This window comes from Dama dama, chromosome 21, assembly GCF_033118175.1.
Source record: "Dama dama isolate Ldn47 chromosome 21, ASM3311817v1, whole genome shotgun sequence".
NCBI classification, from domain to species: domain Eukaryota; kingdom Metazoa; phylum Chordata; class Mammalia; order Artiodactyla; family Cervidae; genus Dama; species Dama dama.
In genome coordinates this window covers 1,783,078-1,798,686 of record NC_083701.1, presented here as the reverse complement: position 1 = coordinate 1,798,686, position 15,609 = coordinate 1,783,078, and the positions used below count along the sequence as shown (strand labels likewise).

Genomic DNA, 15,609 nt, shown 5'->3' with positions numbered 1-15,609 from the left:
AAGAAGTAACACTAGGTTTAATTCCCAGGTGGCACAGTGGTAAAGAATCCGGTGTGCTAATGCAGGAGATGAAAGAGACATTGGTTCAGTCCCTCGGTCAAGAAGATCCCCTGGAGAAGGAAACGGCAATTCACTCCAGTATTCTTGCCTGGAAAATTCCATGGACAGAGGAGCCTGGCAGTCCATGGGGTCAACAAAGCATGAGATACAATTGGGCGACCAGCACCTACGCACGCAATGTTAGGTTGACAAACTCTAACGTAAAATTCATAAGAATACTTTCTCCAATCCTCCTGAGGCGAGCATTACCCAACACGAGGCGAAGACATCACGAGAAAAGAAAACTACAGACCAATATTCCTCATGGGCAGAGATGCAAAAATTCTAAACAAAACTTCATTAAATTGAATACAACCATAAACAAAAACGAAAATATATATCGTGACCAAACGGAGATTATTTCAGGAATGCACTAGAAAGTCAATCACTGTAACTGATCATGCTTTTCTTCCAGAGCAAACAGATCTCTGCCAATCCCACGAAGGAAGAGAGCCAACGTACGCTATGAGGGGGTGGGCAGGAGCCCCCAAAAGGCCGCTGTTAGTCCTCCAGCGACAGTCAAGATCTCCGCGGGTTCACGCCGGCTTCCGGGCGGCGGCGGCTTCCAATCCCACAATCCCCCGGGCCTCGACATGTCCCCGCCTCTGCGCGCAGGTCCCACCCCTTGGGTAGAGTCGTGGCCTCGGATTGGTTATTGCGGCTTCCGCTACCTGGTGGGCGGGGCCGCTGACCACCTGTAGGTTCCCGACTTGGCTGAGGGTGCTTCCCGGAGCTCACCGACCTGCATCCGGGAGGACGGGGCGGACAGGGGTCCGTCAGCCGATGGCCTAGGTCCCGTAGGGTCGCCCATGTCGCAGACCAGCCCGAAGGCGGAGGCGGCGAAGCTGCTCCCTTTCCTGACGCTCGGGGAGCGGGCTGACCTGCAGGCGGCGGCGGCGCAGCATGTGCTGGCGCTGACTGGCTCGGGGCCCGGCCGCACGCTGCTGGCCGGCCAGGCGGCACTGCTGCGGTCGCTGGTCGAGCTGGCGGTGGCCCCTCCTCCCGCCCCAGCCCGAGACGCCGCTCGCGCGCTAGTCAACCTGGCTGCCGACCCCGGCCTACACAAGCCGCTGCTGGAGGCCGAGCCCGGACTGCCTGTCCGCCTGCTGGGCTGCGCGTTGGACCCACAGTGGCCCTGGGCCGAGGAGGCGGCCGCCGTGCTAGCTAACCTCAGCCGCGAGCCGGTGCCGTGCGCTGCGCTGATAGAGGCTCTGGCGGCCGCAGAACCCGGGGAGTCGGGCCTGGAGCGGCTGGTGCGCGCGCTGTGCACTCCGGGCTACAACGCCCGCGCGCCCTTGCACTACTTGGGACCAGTGCTCTCCAACCTCAGCCAACGTCCCGCGACCCGCGCTTTTCTGCTGGACCGCAACAGGTGAAGCTCCGGGCGCTGGCGGGGAGGGGTTGGAAGTGAGCAGGGACGGCACTGAGTGGCCCTTCCCTCCAGGTGCGTGGTCCAGCGGCTGCTGCCCCTTACCCAATACCCGGACTCCTCCGTGCGCAGGGGCGGGGTGGTGGGAACACTGCGAAATTGCTGCTTCGAGCACCGTGAGTCGTGGTGGGGATGCTGCCTTATCGGGGAGTGGAGGGAATAGGCTGTTCTCTGGGGCCCCTGTGGACAGGCCTGCATTCCTGTTTCTCCCCAGGACATCATGAATGGTTGCTTGGGCCCGAGGTGGACATTCTCCCCTTCTTGCTACTGCCCCTGGCTGGGCCTGAAGACTTCTCTGAGGAAGAGATGGAGCGTGAGTGGCTAGGGTCGAGCCTCAGGGTTGGTTTAACGAGGGGTGGGGGAGGGTGGCGGCGGGCCGGTAGTGGAGAGGCAGAAGGAGGTGTCCAGATCAGGGACCTTCTGAAACCTTCCAGCAGGGAGTTGCTGAGCACAGATGAACCTTAAAATGGCAGGGTCCTGCCTAGTGGCCCAGGGGCCAGCATGGAGACCCACTGACTCACAAATTCACCCCCAGGGCTGCCTGTTGATCTGCAGTACCTGCCACCAGACAAGCAGCGAGAGCCTGACGCTGACATCCGCAAGATGCTAATTGAGACCATCATGCTGGTGAGCAGGGGTCTTGCTCCATTAATGCCACCCCTCCACACACACACACATACACATTAGCACACTGACGCCTGGGTACCCTCTGCCCTCTTCCAGCTGACAGCCACAGCACCTGGTCGGAAGCAGGTGAGGGACCAGGGAGCCTACTTGATCCTGCGAGAGCTGCACAGCTGGGAGCCTGAGTCTGATGTGCAGGTGACTTGTGAGAAACTCATCCAGGTGGGTGCAGGGTTGGGGGAGGGGTGGGCGTCCAGGGTATGCCAGCCAGCTCCTCACGTGCCTCCCCTGCTGGCAGGTACTTATTGGGGACGAGCCAGAGCAAGGCCTGGAGAACCTGCTGGAGGTGCAGGTGCCAGAGGAGGTTGAGCGGCAGCTGCAGCAGCAGGATCACCAGGAGCGGGAGCAGTGTGAGCGGGAGCAGCAGGAGCTGGAGCTGGGCCCAGGGCCACAAGCAGAGGGAGCTGCACCCACGTGAGGCCCCTGAGGCCTGCCAGCATCTCCCGGCCCACTTCTGTTTGAAGTCCGTCCAGGCCTCCCAGACCAGGCCTGCCTGCTGTCCCCTGCTCTGAGAGTGTATCTGGCTGAGAAGTAGAGCTGCCCTTAAGCTCCAGGTCTTTGCTGAGGGTTGAGGACACCTCCATGTGCCCTGTTGCTTCCAATAAGAATGCTGGCTGCTCAGAGGAGAACTGTTCAGCCAAGGCTGGTCCAAACCTCTGATTCGCTCAGGTGTCTCCAGGCAGAGGGCTGGCAGGGCTGGACAGAAAAACACTGCAGACCTGAGGGGCCAGCTAGAGCTTCCCAATGAGTCTCAGGGGTGCTCTAGGGGTCTGGATTCTTGCAGTGCCCCTTGCTGCCAGTTCCACCCCAGGTCCCTCCACCCTGGAGGCCCTCGGCTGGCCCTGCCTGAGATCCAGCCTCACAGGGCTGACCTGTTGAGAGTTTCACCAGCCACAGCCTGTCAGGGTCTCCCAGGGCTGCATCCCCTGGCCTGTCCTTGGGGCGCTTGCTGGTGCTGCCTCCTCTTCACCCTCAGCACCTTCCCTGTGCCCAGACACAGCCCTCGGGCCTTTGAGAGCACTGCAAGTGCTGCTTCCCAGTCCTGGACTGACCTGATGCTCCCACCTTCCCTGTCTAGCTAGGCCTTCTCCCTGCTCAATTCCCCTGAGCCTCAGCCCCCCAGATCCCATGCCCACCAAGCTAATAAGCCTTGCCCTTGGCCCTAGTCTTCCCCTGGACCACACTCTGTCCCTTTGGAGCCCCTTGGCTCCATGTGGTACCTTCAGGTACCATGTGGTACCTTCAAGTCCACGGCCCCAAGCCCGGCAGGCTGTCCCTCACCCCACTGTATTTCCTTCCCGGGCCTCCCACCAAACCTAGTGCCATCTTCCGCCCCCGATCCCTGTTTCCCCGCCCTTCCAGGCTTCTCTCCACAGAGCACCCCCACCACTCCCAACCCCCGCCCAGTGTCCTCAGTCCTGGTACTACCTCCAGAGCTGGGGCCAGCTCTACTGGAGCTCAGATCAAAGCCAAGTTCTTCGTGGGTATCAGGTGTATTCCTCTTGTGTGGTTCCCTCTTCATTCTTCCTCCCCCCAATTAAATTAAAGCTCTGGCCTGAAGGTATGTGGACAGTTTTCCAGATGCCCCAGCATCCCTCTTCCTGCATTGAGAAGTCCACACCCTTGGCTTTAGAGAATAAATGCTTTATCTGGCCTCACCCCTGCCCTCCTGCCCGCCCTCAGCTAACCAGGTAGTGCCCAGGCACACTCCGGATGGAGCATAGCATCGGTGGATGCCTGGAGCGACCCACCCTGTGACCGGCCGTCTCCACGCTCCAGAGCTCAAGCCTGGCAGAGTCTGCACCTCGTCTCAGGCAAACCCCTGGGGGCTCAGGCGCCAGACCAGAGACACTCTCATGAGAGGTGCCCTGTAGCTGGGGTCGCCACAGTTGCAGGAGCGACCTTGTGGGATCAGAGTCCGCATTGGTCTCCACATTGTCCGGGGATGTTCGGAGCTGGGGCTTCTCTGCTTTTTCTGCAATGGATCGCAGTGGGAGGGTCAGGAGGGGCACTGAGGAGCCTCCCACCTACCCACCCAGGTAGGCCTGCCACACCTGGTATAGCGCTGGGCGTGATGCAGAAGTGCGCATGTGCAGCGGGCAGCATCCAGTGGTGGGTGGCCACCTGCTGCAGGCCCAGGCGAGCTCGCGGGCGCAGCTGGAGCAAGCCTCGGATCAGGTCCTGGCACTCTGCGGGTGAGGACTCAAGGCTGCAGCCTCACGTGGGAGTGGCCCCCTCCCACCACCTCTCATGCCCCCAGCCCACGGCCCTCACAGCCAACGATACTGGCCACGTGATGGGGTTGCCCCATGGAGTCTTCCCAAACGGCTAGAGGGTGTCTGTGTTTCGCACGTGGGCGGACAGGCAGAGAGAGGTGAGGCAGCCTGACCTAGGGCTAGTGCAAGCTTAACGGGGCCACCAACCCCAGTTTCCCCTGTCACCACAGTCCATCTCCCAGCCTGGGCCGGGGAAGAGGCCAGGTCAGCATTACCCATGCCACCGCACGTGTGGCCCTTCTCTGGACCTAGGTCTCTCTTGCTGCCCCCTCTCCAGGCACGGCTAGGACTTGGGAGGGACACGTGGTGGAGGTGCTCACCTGGGGACAGGCCTGGCCGGAAGGTGGGGCCGCGGCGCATCAGGTAGAGCATTCGGTGGGGCTGGCGCTCCTTGAAGGGCAGCTTCCCAGTCACCATGGCGTAGAGGATGACACCTCTGGGGGCATGGGCTTCTTAGGGACCGCCCCTCCTCCCCTGCCCCCACACCTTCACCCCCCCAGGGTCCTGGAGCCCCTGGGGTGGTGCTCACAGGCTCCACAGGTCAGCCTGCTCCCCGTTGTACTTCTTGCTCATGAGGATCTCTGGGGCTGTATAGGCCACAGAGCCGCAGAAGGTGCTCAGCAATGTGTTCTTGAACCCGGACTGATGGGCAAAGCCAAAGTCTGCAAGGGACATGCAGGGAGGGTGGGGCGGGTTGTTAGAGAGAGGGCTCCTGAGGGGGCTGTGGGTGACTGCAAGTGTGGCTGTGGGCAACTGTTGGGTGCAGGCCTCATCGGAGGCTTGAAGGACAAGGCAGACTGGGGTCAGAAGCCTGGAGCAAACCAGTGTAGAGGCTGGAGCCCTGGGCTTGAGCCCCAGCAAGACTGGGGTATGGGTGACCCATGGAAGTTGAAGAAGGTGATCAGAGCTGGCCCAGGCTGGGAGCCTGGTTGGGGGCTGGGCTGCAGGCTCACCACTCAGCTTTAGGCAGCCTCTGTCATCTAGCAGGATGTTCTCACACTTCAAGTCCCTGCATGGGGAAGGGGAGGCGGGGCTGAACCTGGGCTCAGGCAGGTCTCCACGCGCTGGGCAGCGGGCTGGGTGGCACCCTCACCGGTGCACTATGCCTGAGTTGTGACAGTGCGCCACAGCACTGACCAGCTGCCACAACAGCCTGCGGGCCTCCTCCTCCTCCAGTCCCGGGCAGCGGCGGTGAGCGGACACGGCGTTGATGTGCTCCAGCAGGTCGCCGCGGGCCGCCAGCTCCAGCACCAAGTAGGTGCGCCGGCTGTTCGCGAAGGTCTCATACAGCTGCACCTGCCGGGCCCCGCCCCACTGCGGTCACCCCCAACCAGGGCCCCCGGGTGCACGGGGCTGGGGTCTCGGGATGGGGCCGACTCAAGCATAAGGGTCCCAGGAGAGGAAGGGGCAGGCCTGGGGTAGGTAGGAAGGGCCAGGCTGCCTGGGGTCTCTGCCCACCACGTTCAGGTGCTTGTAGGTAGCATTGAGTGATGAAATCTCACGGGGCAGGAACTTGCGGGAGAACTCCACAGGGGCCTCCGCGGTGGAGACGATCTTGATAGCCACCTGCAGGTGTGGAGGGTGGCCACTGCGAAAACCACAAGCCCCCTGGGGACAGGATGTGGTAGAACAGGCCCCGTGGTCTTTGTGCATGTGGCCGAAGTTGACCAGGGCAAGGTTCGATGAGCAGCAGCCTTGCGAGGCACCGCTGACCTTCCCCCTCATCCTGTCCTGGTCACTTATGTGTTCAAGGGGTCCAGGAACTGGGAGGGATCAGACTGCCAGAGACTGGGCCTTCTGGAAGATGCGGGACTAGGAGGAAGCCAGGGCACCTGGGAGGTGCCTGGGTGGAGTTAGGACAGGGGTCACTGGGGCTGGGCTGGAGGGTGGACCGTGGAGCCCCCACCCCGTGAGGAGTAGGCGAGCCTGCCTCACCATGGAGTGGTGCTTGCCCCACAGGTCAGAGGCCAGCTTGGAGTTGTGCTGCATGCGCTCCTGCGTGGCGTAGGCCAGGTAGACTTTGGAGAAGGCCCCAGAGCCAATCTTCTTGAAGGACAGCAGGTAGCCATTGTCCCTGCATTCATGCACCTGCTCCAGAAAGGCTCTCTGGTCCAGCTTCTGCCTGCCAGCAGCCTTCATAAAAATCAGGGCTCTGTGGGAGAGCTGGGGCTACCCAGCACCCCGCAGGGCCGTGGGGAGGGGCTCTGGGAGGTTCAGCTGAGGCCTGACTTGTGTTAGAGGGATGGGGTGATGGGTTGTAGACGGACGGAGCAATGCGCTGTGGAGCGATGGGGTGATGGACTGCAGGAGGCCAGTTGAGGCCTGCAGGCCCTCAAGGCTGCAGCCAAGTTTCTGAAGCCTCTCTGGGACAGGAGCAGAGATGGGAAGGGAGGCTAACACAACCACACACCCATGGACTGGCACGGGGTTGGACAGGCTCTGGGAAAGCACGGGCAGATTCTAGAATGGAAGGTTCTAGAGCTGTGCCTGCATTGTGCCCTCAAAGGGGTGTCGTCCTATTCCCCAGGCGTTGCTTGCCTGAGAACATCTTGCTGGAACCAGCCCTGCCCTGTGTGAGGCCCACTCCATGGGGTGAGAACCCCAAGGCCCACAAACAGCCTTTTTTTAGTTTTGGCTATGCTGCACGGCATGGGGGATCCTAGTTCTCCAACCAGGAACTGAACTCAGACCCAGCAGTGAAAGCACAAGTCCTAACCACTGGACCGCCAGGGAATTCCCGAAGCCACCCAACCTTCCTCTGCTGAGGCCTGCTGCAGGAGGCCATTCCCCCCAGAGCGCTATACACACTTGATGACATATCCCCAAGCAAATGAAAAGCCCCGGCCCACCTCAAAGAGGTGAGCCAGCATGCCTCTCCCTTCTCCCGGCCCCTGCAGTGCTCTGTGAGCGCTGTTACTTGGGGAGGAGCTGTGTTGCCTGCTGCCTACGGGTGCTGTTCGAAGCTGCAACCACCACCTCCCACAATCCTGCTTCTGTGCACACCAAAGTGCCTGTCCCGTGGTAGGCAGTCCACACCCAGGATTTCAAATGTGAACATCACCAAGTGACGCCCCCTTTACAGACGAAACAAGTAAGGGCCAAGTTCATGGTCTCTCTTCTGTGGGCTGGACAGCATAGTGTCTGTGGACCAGATTTGTCCCCACGGGATCCGTGGTGCATGCAGTACTCCCTCTGCAGGGAATGCCTTGGAAAGCCTGGAAGTGAACTGTGGAGACATTTTCTCCTCCCTGTTGGACTGTGGGTCGCTTGAGGACAAGGCTTGTGTCTGATATCCCCTGGCTCACCCACAGCCCTTGTCTGGCAAATTGCCTAGAGGATAGAAAATATGGACAGATCAGCTGGTTTGTTGCTCCATGGGGGTTAGGAAGAGAGAAACTGGGTGTTTCAAGGGGAGAGAATTTAACTTGTGATGGTTATGAAGGTGTTACATGGGCTGGAGATGCGGGGAGCCTACACCGCCTCCCTGGCTCCCCCTCATTGAAGAACACAACTGGAAGCCAGTGACTGTTGCTCAGATAGGTGACAGGCAGCGTCCCGAGTGCTCCCCGGCTCTGCTCACCCTCCTCTTTCTCTGCACCCAGGGTCATCCATCTATCTCAGAGCATTGCTGTGCTAGACTTGCTGCCAAGCCCTCGGGAGCCAGTCACAGGCACAGGCCTTTCTCACAGAGCTTACTGTTACAGAAGAGAGACTGCCCTTAATACTCTTTTTTTGAGGGGGAGGGGCCTTGCAGCATGCAGGGTTGTTAGTTCCCCAAGCAGGGATAGAATTCACGCCCCCTGCAGTGGAAACAGTCTTAATCACTGGATGCCCACCCAGGGAAGTCCCTGACCTTAATAATTTAATAAAAGTTGAATGATGCTGTGATCTGTGCCAGGGCAGCGTGTGTGCATGCTTGGGAGTGAAAAAGTTCAGCTGAGCTTGGGGAGGTCAGGACCAGTGGGGTGTCCTGGACCCTGGCCATGGGGGACATCGACCGAAGAGTGAGCCATCCAGGTATGAGCCTCCCTCTGGCAACTTCCATGGGCTCTGAATAACCACCCCCCTTCCTGCCTATGCAGTACCTGAGGGGTGGGAGCTCTTTCTTGGGGGCCAGGCCCCATCTGCGGATCAGCACGCTGTATCAGCCGTCTACAAGAGTTCTGTCCCAAAAGAAAAAAAAAAAAGAGTTCTGTCCCGCTCTCTGCATTCTATCCTTAAGACAGAAGCAGGCTGCAGCCCTTCTCTCTGTGAAAAAAGAATCCCCACATCCCTGCTGTACTGTCCAGTGACCAACCTGCCCGCATGTTTAAACTGAGGCCACTTTGCCTCCTCGCACCCCTGCCCACAGATCCCTGCGGACCCAGTGAGATGCAGACAAGTTGTTTATGCCGTGCATGTACTGTTGCTGACTGGCCCTTTCTTCTCCAATCGCTTTTCCTTTCCTGAGCTTCTGGAACACCACTTGCTCCTTTCATTTTGGTCTGTGGGCACACCCAGGTGATTTCAGCTTTCCGGGCTCTGTGGGGGCCAGTGTGTCTGTCCAGAACCTGGGCTCCTCTCCCGGCTTCTCTCTTTCTCAGCCCCCAGCTTCAGTTCTTCACAGCACTTTGTGCAACTTATGAATCATTGACTTGCTTGTTCTCTGTCTCCCTCTCCAGATCCCAAGGTCCCAAATGCATATACTTGCTTTTTTTTATTTCAATCTTTTATTAAAGACTAATAAAGGATTTTTTAATTTTTTAAATGTTTTATATTTTATTGAAGTATAGTTGATTTACAATGTTGCATTAGTTTCTGGTGTATAGCACTGTGATTAGTTATACATATATATTTATATTCTTTTCCATTACAGTTTATTAAGGCATATTGAATATAGTTTCCTGTGCTATGGAGTAGGATCTTGCTGCTTATCCACTGCATATGCAACAGTTCGCATCTGTTAATCCTAAACACCCACTCAACCCCTCCCCTTTGGCAGCCTCATGTCTGTTCTCTATGTCTGTGAGTTTGTTTCTGTTTCATAAATAAGTTCATTTATGTCATATCTTAGGTCCCACATATAGTGATATCATATGGTATTTATGACTTACTTTCTGACTATCTTTCTGACTTATTTCACTTAGTATAGTAATCTCTAGGTCCATCCATGTTACTGCAAATTATGTTATTTCATTCTTTTTTATTGCTCAGTAATATTCCATTGTACATATGTACCACATCTTTATCCATTCATCTGTCAATGGATATTTATGCTGTTTCCATGTATTGGCTATTGTAAATAGTCCTGGGGTACATGTATCTTTTCAAATTATACTCTTCTCCAGATATATGCCTTAGAATGGGACTGCTGGATCATACAACTCTATTTTTAGTTTTCTGAGGAACCCCTTACTGTTTTCCATACTGGCTGCACCAATTTGCATTCCCACTAACAGTGGAGGAGAGTTCCCTTTTCTCCATACCCTCTCCAGCATTTGTTATTTGTAGACTTTTTTTTTTAATTTATTCATTTGGCTGACTTGGGTCTTGGTTGCAGTATGTGGGATCTTCACTGTGGGCTCTGTAACTCTGCAGCATGTGGGATCTTAGTTCCCCAACCAGGGACTGAACCCGTGTTCCTTGCGTTGCAAGGCAGATCTTTAACCACCTGACCACCAGGGAAGTCCCTAGAGTTTTTAGTGATGGCTATCCTGCGTGGTGTGGTACCTTATTGAAGTTTTGATTCGCATTTCTTGGGCTTCCCTGGTGGCTCAGATGGTAAAGCGTCTGCCCACAGTGCGGGAGACCCGGGTTCGATTCCTGGGTTGGGAAGATCCCCTGGAGAAGGAAATGGCAATCCACTTCAGTACTCTTGCCTGGAAAATTCCATGGACTGAGGAGCCTGGTAGGCTACAGTCCATGGGTCGCAAAGAGGCAGACACAACTGAGCAACTTCACTTTCACTTTTCTTTTAATAATTAGTGATGTTGAGCACCTTTTCATGTGCCTATTGGCCATCTGTATATCTTCTTTGGAGAAATGTCTGTTTAGGTCTTCTGCCCATGTTTTTCCCCCAGACTTTAAACTTTTTATTTTGTACTAGTGTATAGCCAATTAATGTTGTGATAGTTTCAGGTGTACTCTGCATATAAGTTAAGTAAGCAGAGTGACGATATACAGCCTTGACATACTCCTTTCCCAATTTGGAACCAGTCTGTTGTTTCATGTCTGCTTCTAACTGTTGCTTCTTGACCTGCATACAGATTTCTCAGGAGGCAGGTCAGGTGGTCTGGTATTCCCATCTCTTTCAGAATTTTCCACAGTTTGTTGTGATCCACATAGTCAAAGGCTTTGCTGTAGTCAATAAAGCAGAAGTAGATGTATTTCTGGAACTCTCTTGCTTTTACGATGATCCTATGGATTTTGGCAGTTTGATCTCTGGCTCCTCTGCCTTTTCTAAATCCAGCTTGAACGTCTGGAAGTTCACAGTTCACGTAGTGTTGAAGCCTAGCTTGGAGAATTCTGAGCATTAATTTGCTAGCGTGTGAGATGAGTGCAATTGTGTGGTAGTTTGAACATTCTTTGGCATTGCCTGTCTTCGGGATTGGAATGAAAACTGATCTTTTCCAGTCCTGTGGCCACTGCTGTGTTTTCCAAGTTCGCTGGCATATTGAGTGCAGCTCTTTCTTAACATCATCTTTTAGGATTTGAAATAGCTCAACTGGAATTCCATCACCTCCACTAGCTTTGCTCGTAGTGATGCTTCCTAAGGCCCACTTGACTTCACATTCCAGGATGTCTGGCTCTAGGTGAGTGATCACACCATTGTGGTTATCTGGGTCATGAAGATCTTTTTTGTATAGTTCTTCTGTGTATTCTTGCCACCTCTTCTTAATATCATGTGAAATGCCGGGCTGGACTAAGCACAAGATTGCTTAGTCCGCTGGAATCAAGATTGCTGGGAGAAATATCAATAACCTCAGATATGTAGTTGACATCACCCTTATGGCCGAAAGCGAAGAACTAAAGAGTCTTTTGATGAACATGAAAGAGGAGAGTGAAAAAGTTGGCTTAAAACTTAACATTCAGAAAACTAAGATCATGGCATCCAGTCCCATCACTTCATGGCAAATAGATGGGGAAACAATGGAAACAGTGAGAGACTTTCATTTTGGGGGGCTCCAAAATCACTCCAGATGGTGACTGCAGCCATGAAATTAAAAGACGTTTGCTCCTTGGAAGAAATGCTATGACCAACCTAGACAGCATATTAAAAAGCAGAGACATTACTTTGCCGAAAAAGGCCAGTCTAGTCAAAGCTATGGTTTTTCCAGTAGTAATGTTTGGATGTGAGAGTTGGACTATAAAGAGAGCTGAGCACCGAAGAATCGATGCTTCTGAACTGTGGTGTTGGAGAAGACTGTTGAGAGTCCCTTGGACTGCAAGCAGATCTAAACAGTCCATCGTAAAAGAAATCAGTCCTGAATATGCATTGGAAGGACTGATGCTGAAGCTGAAACTCCAATACCTGGGCCACCTGATGGGAAGAAGTGACTGATTGGAAAAGACCCTGATGCTGGGAAAGATTGAAGGCAGGAGGAGAAGGGGGCAACAGAGGATGAGCTGGTTGGATGGCATCACCAACTCAATGGACATGAATTTGAGCAAGCTCCAAGAGTTGGTGATGGACAAGGAAGCCTGGCGTGCTGCAGTCCATGGGGTCACAAAGAGCCAGACATGACTGAGTGGCTGAAATGAACTGAGTTTCAGGTGACCAGAGAAGAGACTCAGCCAGATACATACATTGTCCCCCAAATCCACCTCCCATGCAGGCTGACATATAATATTGAGCAAAATTCCATATGCTATACAATAGGTTCTTGTTGGTTATCCATTTTAAATATAGCAGTGTATACATGACCTTCCCAAAGTCCCTAACTCTCCCTTCCCCGCTGGCAACCGTAAGTTTGTTTTCTAAGTCTATGAGTCTCTTTCTGTTTTATAAGTTCATTTGTATCATTTCTTCTTAGATTCCACATATAAGGGATGTCATACAATATTTCTCCTTCTCTGTCTGACTTACTTCACTCAGTATGACACTCTCTAGATCCATCCATGTTGCTGCAAATGGCATGATTTCATTCTTTTTAATGGTTGAGTAATATTCCACTGTATATATGTACCATATCTTCTTTTTCCCTTCCCTCTCGATGGATATTTAGGTTTCGTCCATGTCTTGGTTATTGTAAACAGTGCTGCAATAAACACTAAAATATCCTTTTAGGTCATGTTTTTCTCCGGATATATGTTCAGGAGTGGGATTGCAGGGTCATATGGTAGCTCTAGTTTTAGTTTTTAAAGGAACCTCCATACTGTTCTCCATAGTGCCTTTGCCCATTTATATACATACATATATATATACACACATACACACACACACACACACACACACATTGAGTTCTACGACCTGTTTGTGTATTTTGGAAATAAAACTCTTGTTGGTCACATCATTTGCAAGTATTTTCTCCCATTCTTTAGGTTGTCACTTTGTTTCGTTTATGGTTTCCTTTGCTGTGCAAAACCTTGTGAGTTTGATTCAGTCCCAATTGTCTAGTTTTGGTTTTACTTCTAGTGCCTCAGAAGAGTGGCCTAAGAAAACATTGGTACCACTTAGGTCTGAGAACCTTTTCCCTGTGCTCTGCTCTGGTTTTATCCGTGCCTTCACATTTTGATTCCCAGGGTCTATTGGCAGACGAGATGTGTGCCTCGTGTGTGCAGGTGTGTACCTGTGTGTAGAGGGGCCTGAGGCCCTGGGCTCTCTGGGGTATTTGTTGGGTGTCCATGTGTAAGAGATATAGGGCATGACAACTCCTGTATGTGTCCAGGTCTAGCCCACCTGGCGTGTGTACCTGGACAGGTATGTGTTTGCAAAGGGACTGGCTTGGGTACATTGGTGCCCCAGGTATCTCAGGGTATGTGGGCCTGTGTCTGTGTGACAGGATCACCGTGGTGAGTCGGCGGGGTCACAGACAGGAGTGGCAAGCGGGCCCGGTCCCTCACCTACACAGTAACCTGCCGCACCCCTTGAGGCCCATAGGGCGGCCAGACTGGCGCTCAACAGTCAGATGTGGTCACAAGGCGGCCGGGGGCGGTGCCGAGCGCGAGGCGGAGTTTGCGCACTCCTGCTCTCTTGGGTTAGGGGCGGGGGGCGGGGGGGTGCGGGAGGGAGGGAGGGAGAGAGAGAGAGAGAGAGAGAGAGAAATGCTCTTTCGACCAATGAGCGCAGAGATCGCTTGGGGGCGGGGCCAAGTTACCGCGCGCCGGGCCGCGGTTGGAAGGGGGCAGGCTCGTCTCGTGGCCCCGCCCACTCCGGTCAGCGGCTGCCGGGAGGGCGGTGCCCCGGCCGCGGCTGCGGCGGCTCCTGAGGTAAAGGGCGGACAGGTCCCGGGGGTCAGGGCCGGCCGCGGTCACTCGGGGAGGTGCCCCTCGGGGAAGCCTAGGCCGCAGAACTTCGGGTCGCCCCCTTGGCCAGGCCGCCGCGGGAAACCGAGTCAGGGGGCGCCTCTCCAAGGTCACCAGGCGAGCGCAGGGACGGTCCCGGGCTTCGCGGGGCCGAGCCCGCCCTCTTCCCTGGGCTCAGGTGCGCCCTGCCCCGCGCGGAGCCGGATTTGCCGCGTCACAACCCGGAAGAGCGGCCTGGGAGCCCAGCCACTCACTTTCTTCCTCGCCCAGCGTGCGGAGCGCGTTCTCCGTGCCCGGCCCCTCCCAAGGTGGGACTCGGGGTGCTCGGCCCCCGTGCCTGGCCCTGCCCTGAGGGGCGTTCAGTTTGTCACTTTTCGGAGGCCTGTGGTCCACCTCCTTGCTTCCCCAGGGGAAGAACGGGGGTCCTCTGTGGGAAACTCATCTTAAAACCGAGGGTCCCAAAGCGCGGGGACCATTGTATTCTTTCTGCTTTCTCTTTGGCGTGAGAGGAGGAGGCGGTCCAGAGCCGGGAGGTAATGTGTTCTCAGTCCTGAGGGTTACTGGTCATGCCCTGTAGGCGTGAAGCTGGAGAGGCTGCGGGAATTCCGCTCTAAATCCGGGTGAGAGCTCAGAGGTGCTCGGCCACGGCTGGCCACCAGTCCCTGGACTCTTAGGCCCAATTTTGGGTTCCGGTTTTCTGTAGCGCCAACTGAGCTGCGGTGCAACCCTAGGGCCTGATAAGAGGGCTCTGTGGGCATGGCGGTTCCCATCTTCACACTTTACAGAGGTGCCCCTTTGCCAGCCCAGCGGGGTAGGGGAGGGGCGGACTGGAAAGCTCAAGGACGATGAGGCACAAAGGGTTGTAGGGGGCAGAGGGGACTGTTGTGGCACTGTTAGCTGGAGTGGCTGTCTGCTGCAGGGCCAGGCGGCGTTGGGGTGGAGGCTGGCTTGAGGGGACCACTTTGGAAAGGGAGGTGGTAGAGGTGAAGAAGGTGAGTCACTGTAGGGTGTGGGGACGGAGGGAGGTGGAGGAACAGGAAGGGGTGATGCTACTTCTGACCTGAGAGCTAAGTGCATGATGACACAGAAGAGGCAAGTGAGGTGTGGGTCGGAGAGGGGTCAGGTGACAGTGGTGTCGGAGCTGTTGGGTTTGTGGCGATGATGGTCCAGGTGGAGATGGCCAGCAGGCCCTGGGCCCCAGGAGACCTATGTGGGAATCATCTGGTGGGACACTTGAGTGGTGCAGGATTGTGATGTGGTCACCCCTCTGATCCTGACAACCAGAGGGCCTGGGAATGCGAGTGTCAACAGGGCTTTTGGCCGCCACGACTCAAGTGAGCATGCGCCTCAGGTCTCTCTTTGTTGCCAGAGTGGAATGACAAAGTTGAGCTGTTTTGGTTACCTTGAAATCAATATCCAGGCTGATGTGGGTTGTTGTTGGTGCATTTTACTCCACCACGACTGCCTGCTGAGGGCCCCCGTAGATCAGAGGTGGAACCCTGGGGTGCTTGCTTGCTCCCTGGAGCTCATAGCTGCCACCTATGCCTAGAGGCAGGTATCTGTGCTTAGTTCAGACCCAGGGTCCATCGAGGCACCAGTGAGCAGCCCAGATTGCGTGAGCCCTTTCTTGGAGCCGAGTTACTTGACCTTCTTGAGGCAGGCACTCCAGGAGAGTCC

The 15,609-nt window shown here is 55.3% G+C and overlaps 3 protein-coding genes across 11 annotated transcripts in view; 2 read left to right on the top strand and 1 right to left on the bottom strand.

Moving 5' to 3' along the window:
* The first annotated feature begins 784 nt into the window (after positions 1-784).
* On the top strand, positions 785-3,870 carry HGH1 (HGH1 homolog). Of its 2 annotated transcripts, none has more exons than XM_061122986.1 (6): positions 785-1,471; positions 1,544-1,644; positions 1,743-1,841; positions 2,064-2,155; positions 2,252-2,350; positions 2,451-3,870. In XM_061122986.1, exons 1-6 carry the CDS (start codon positions 909-911, stop codon positions 2,628-2,630), a joined length of 1,134 nt encoding a protein of 377 aa, XP_060978969.1. In that variant the 5' UTR covers positions 785-908; the 3' UTR covers positions 2,631-3,870. The 2 variants fall into 2 exon arrangements, with proteins under 2 accessions (XP_060978969.1, XP_060978968.1); XM_061122985.1 differs by having other exon boundaries at positions 786-1,471; positions 2,252-2,374.
* A 253-nt stretch (positions 3,871-4,123) lies between these two features.
* Positions 4,124-6,627, bottom strand: LOC133042880 (testis-specific serine/threonine-protein kinase 5-like). Its single transcript, XM_061123896.1, has 7 exons — positions 6,424-6,627; positions 5,947-6,054; positions 5,582-5,784; positions 5,442-5,497; positions 5,018-5,150; positions 4,809-4,924; positions 4,124-4,401 (listed from the first exon to the last, which is right to left on the bottom strand). Exons 1-7 carry the CDS (start codon positions 6,625-6,627, stop codon positions 4,124-4,126), a joined length of 1,098 nt encoding a protein of 365 aa, XP_060979879.1.
* Positions 6,628-13,800: 7,173 nt separating this feature from the next.
* Positions 13,801-15,609, top strand: part of MROH1 (maestro heat like repeat family member 1) — a 52,412-nt gene continuing 50,603 nt past the window's right edge. For 6 of the 8 annotated variants that reach the window (XM_061122979.1, XM_061122978.1, XM_061122973.1 and 3 more), the window contains exon 1: positions 13,801-13,896. The gene's annotated coding sequence lies outside the window, so the exon portion shown is untranslated. The other 2 variants (XM_061122975.1, XM_061122974.1) reach the window with 2 other exon arrangements.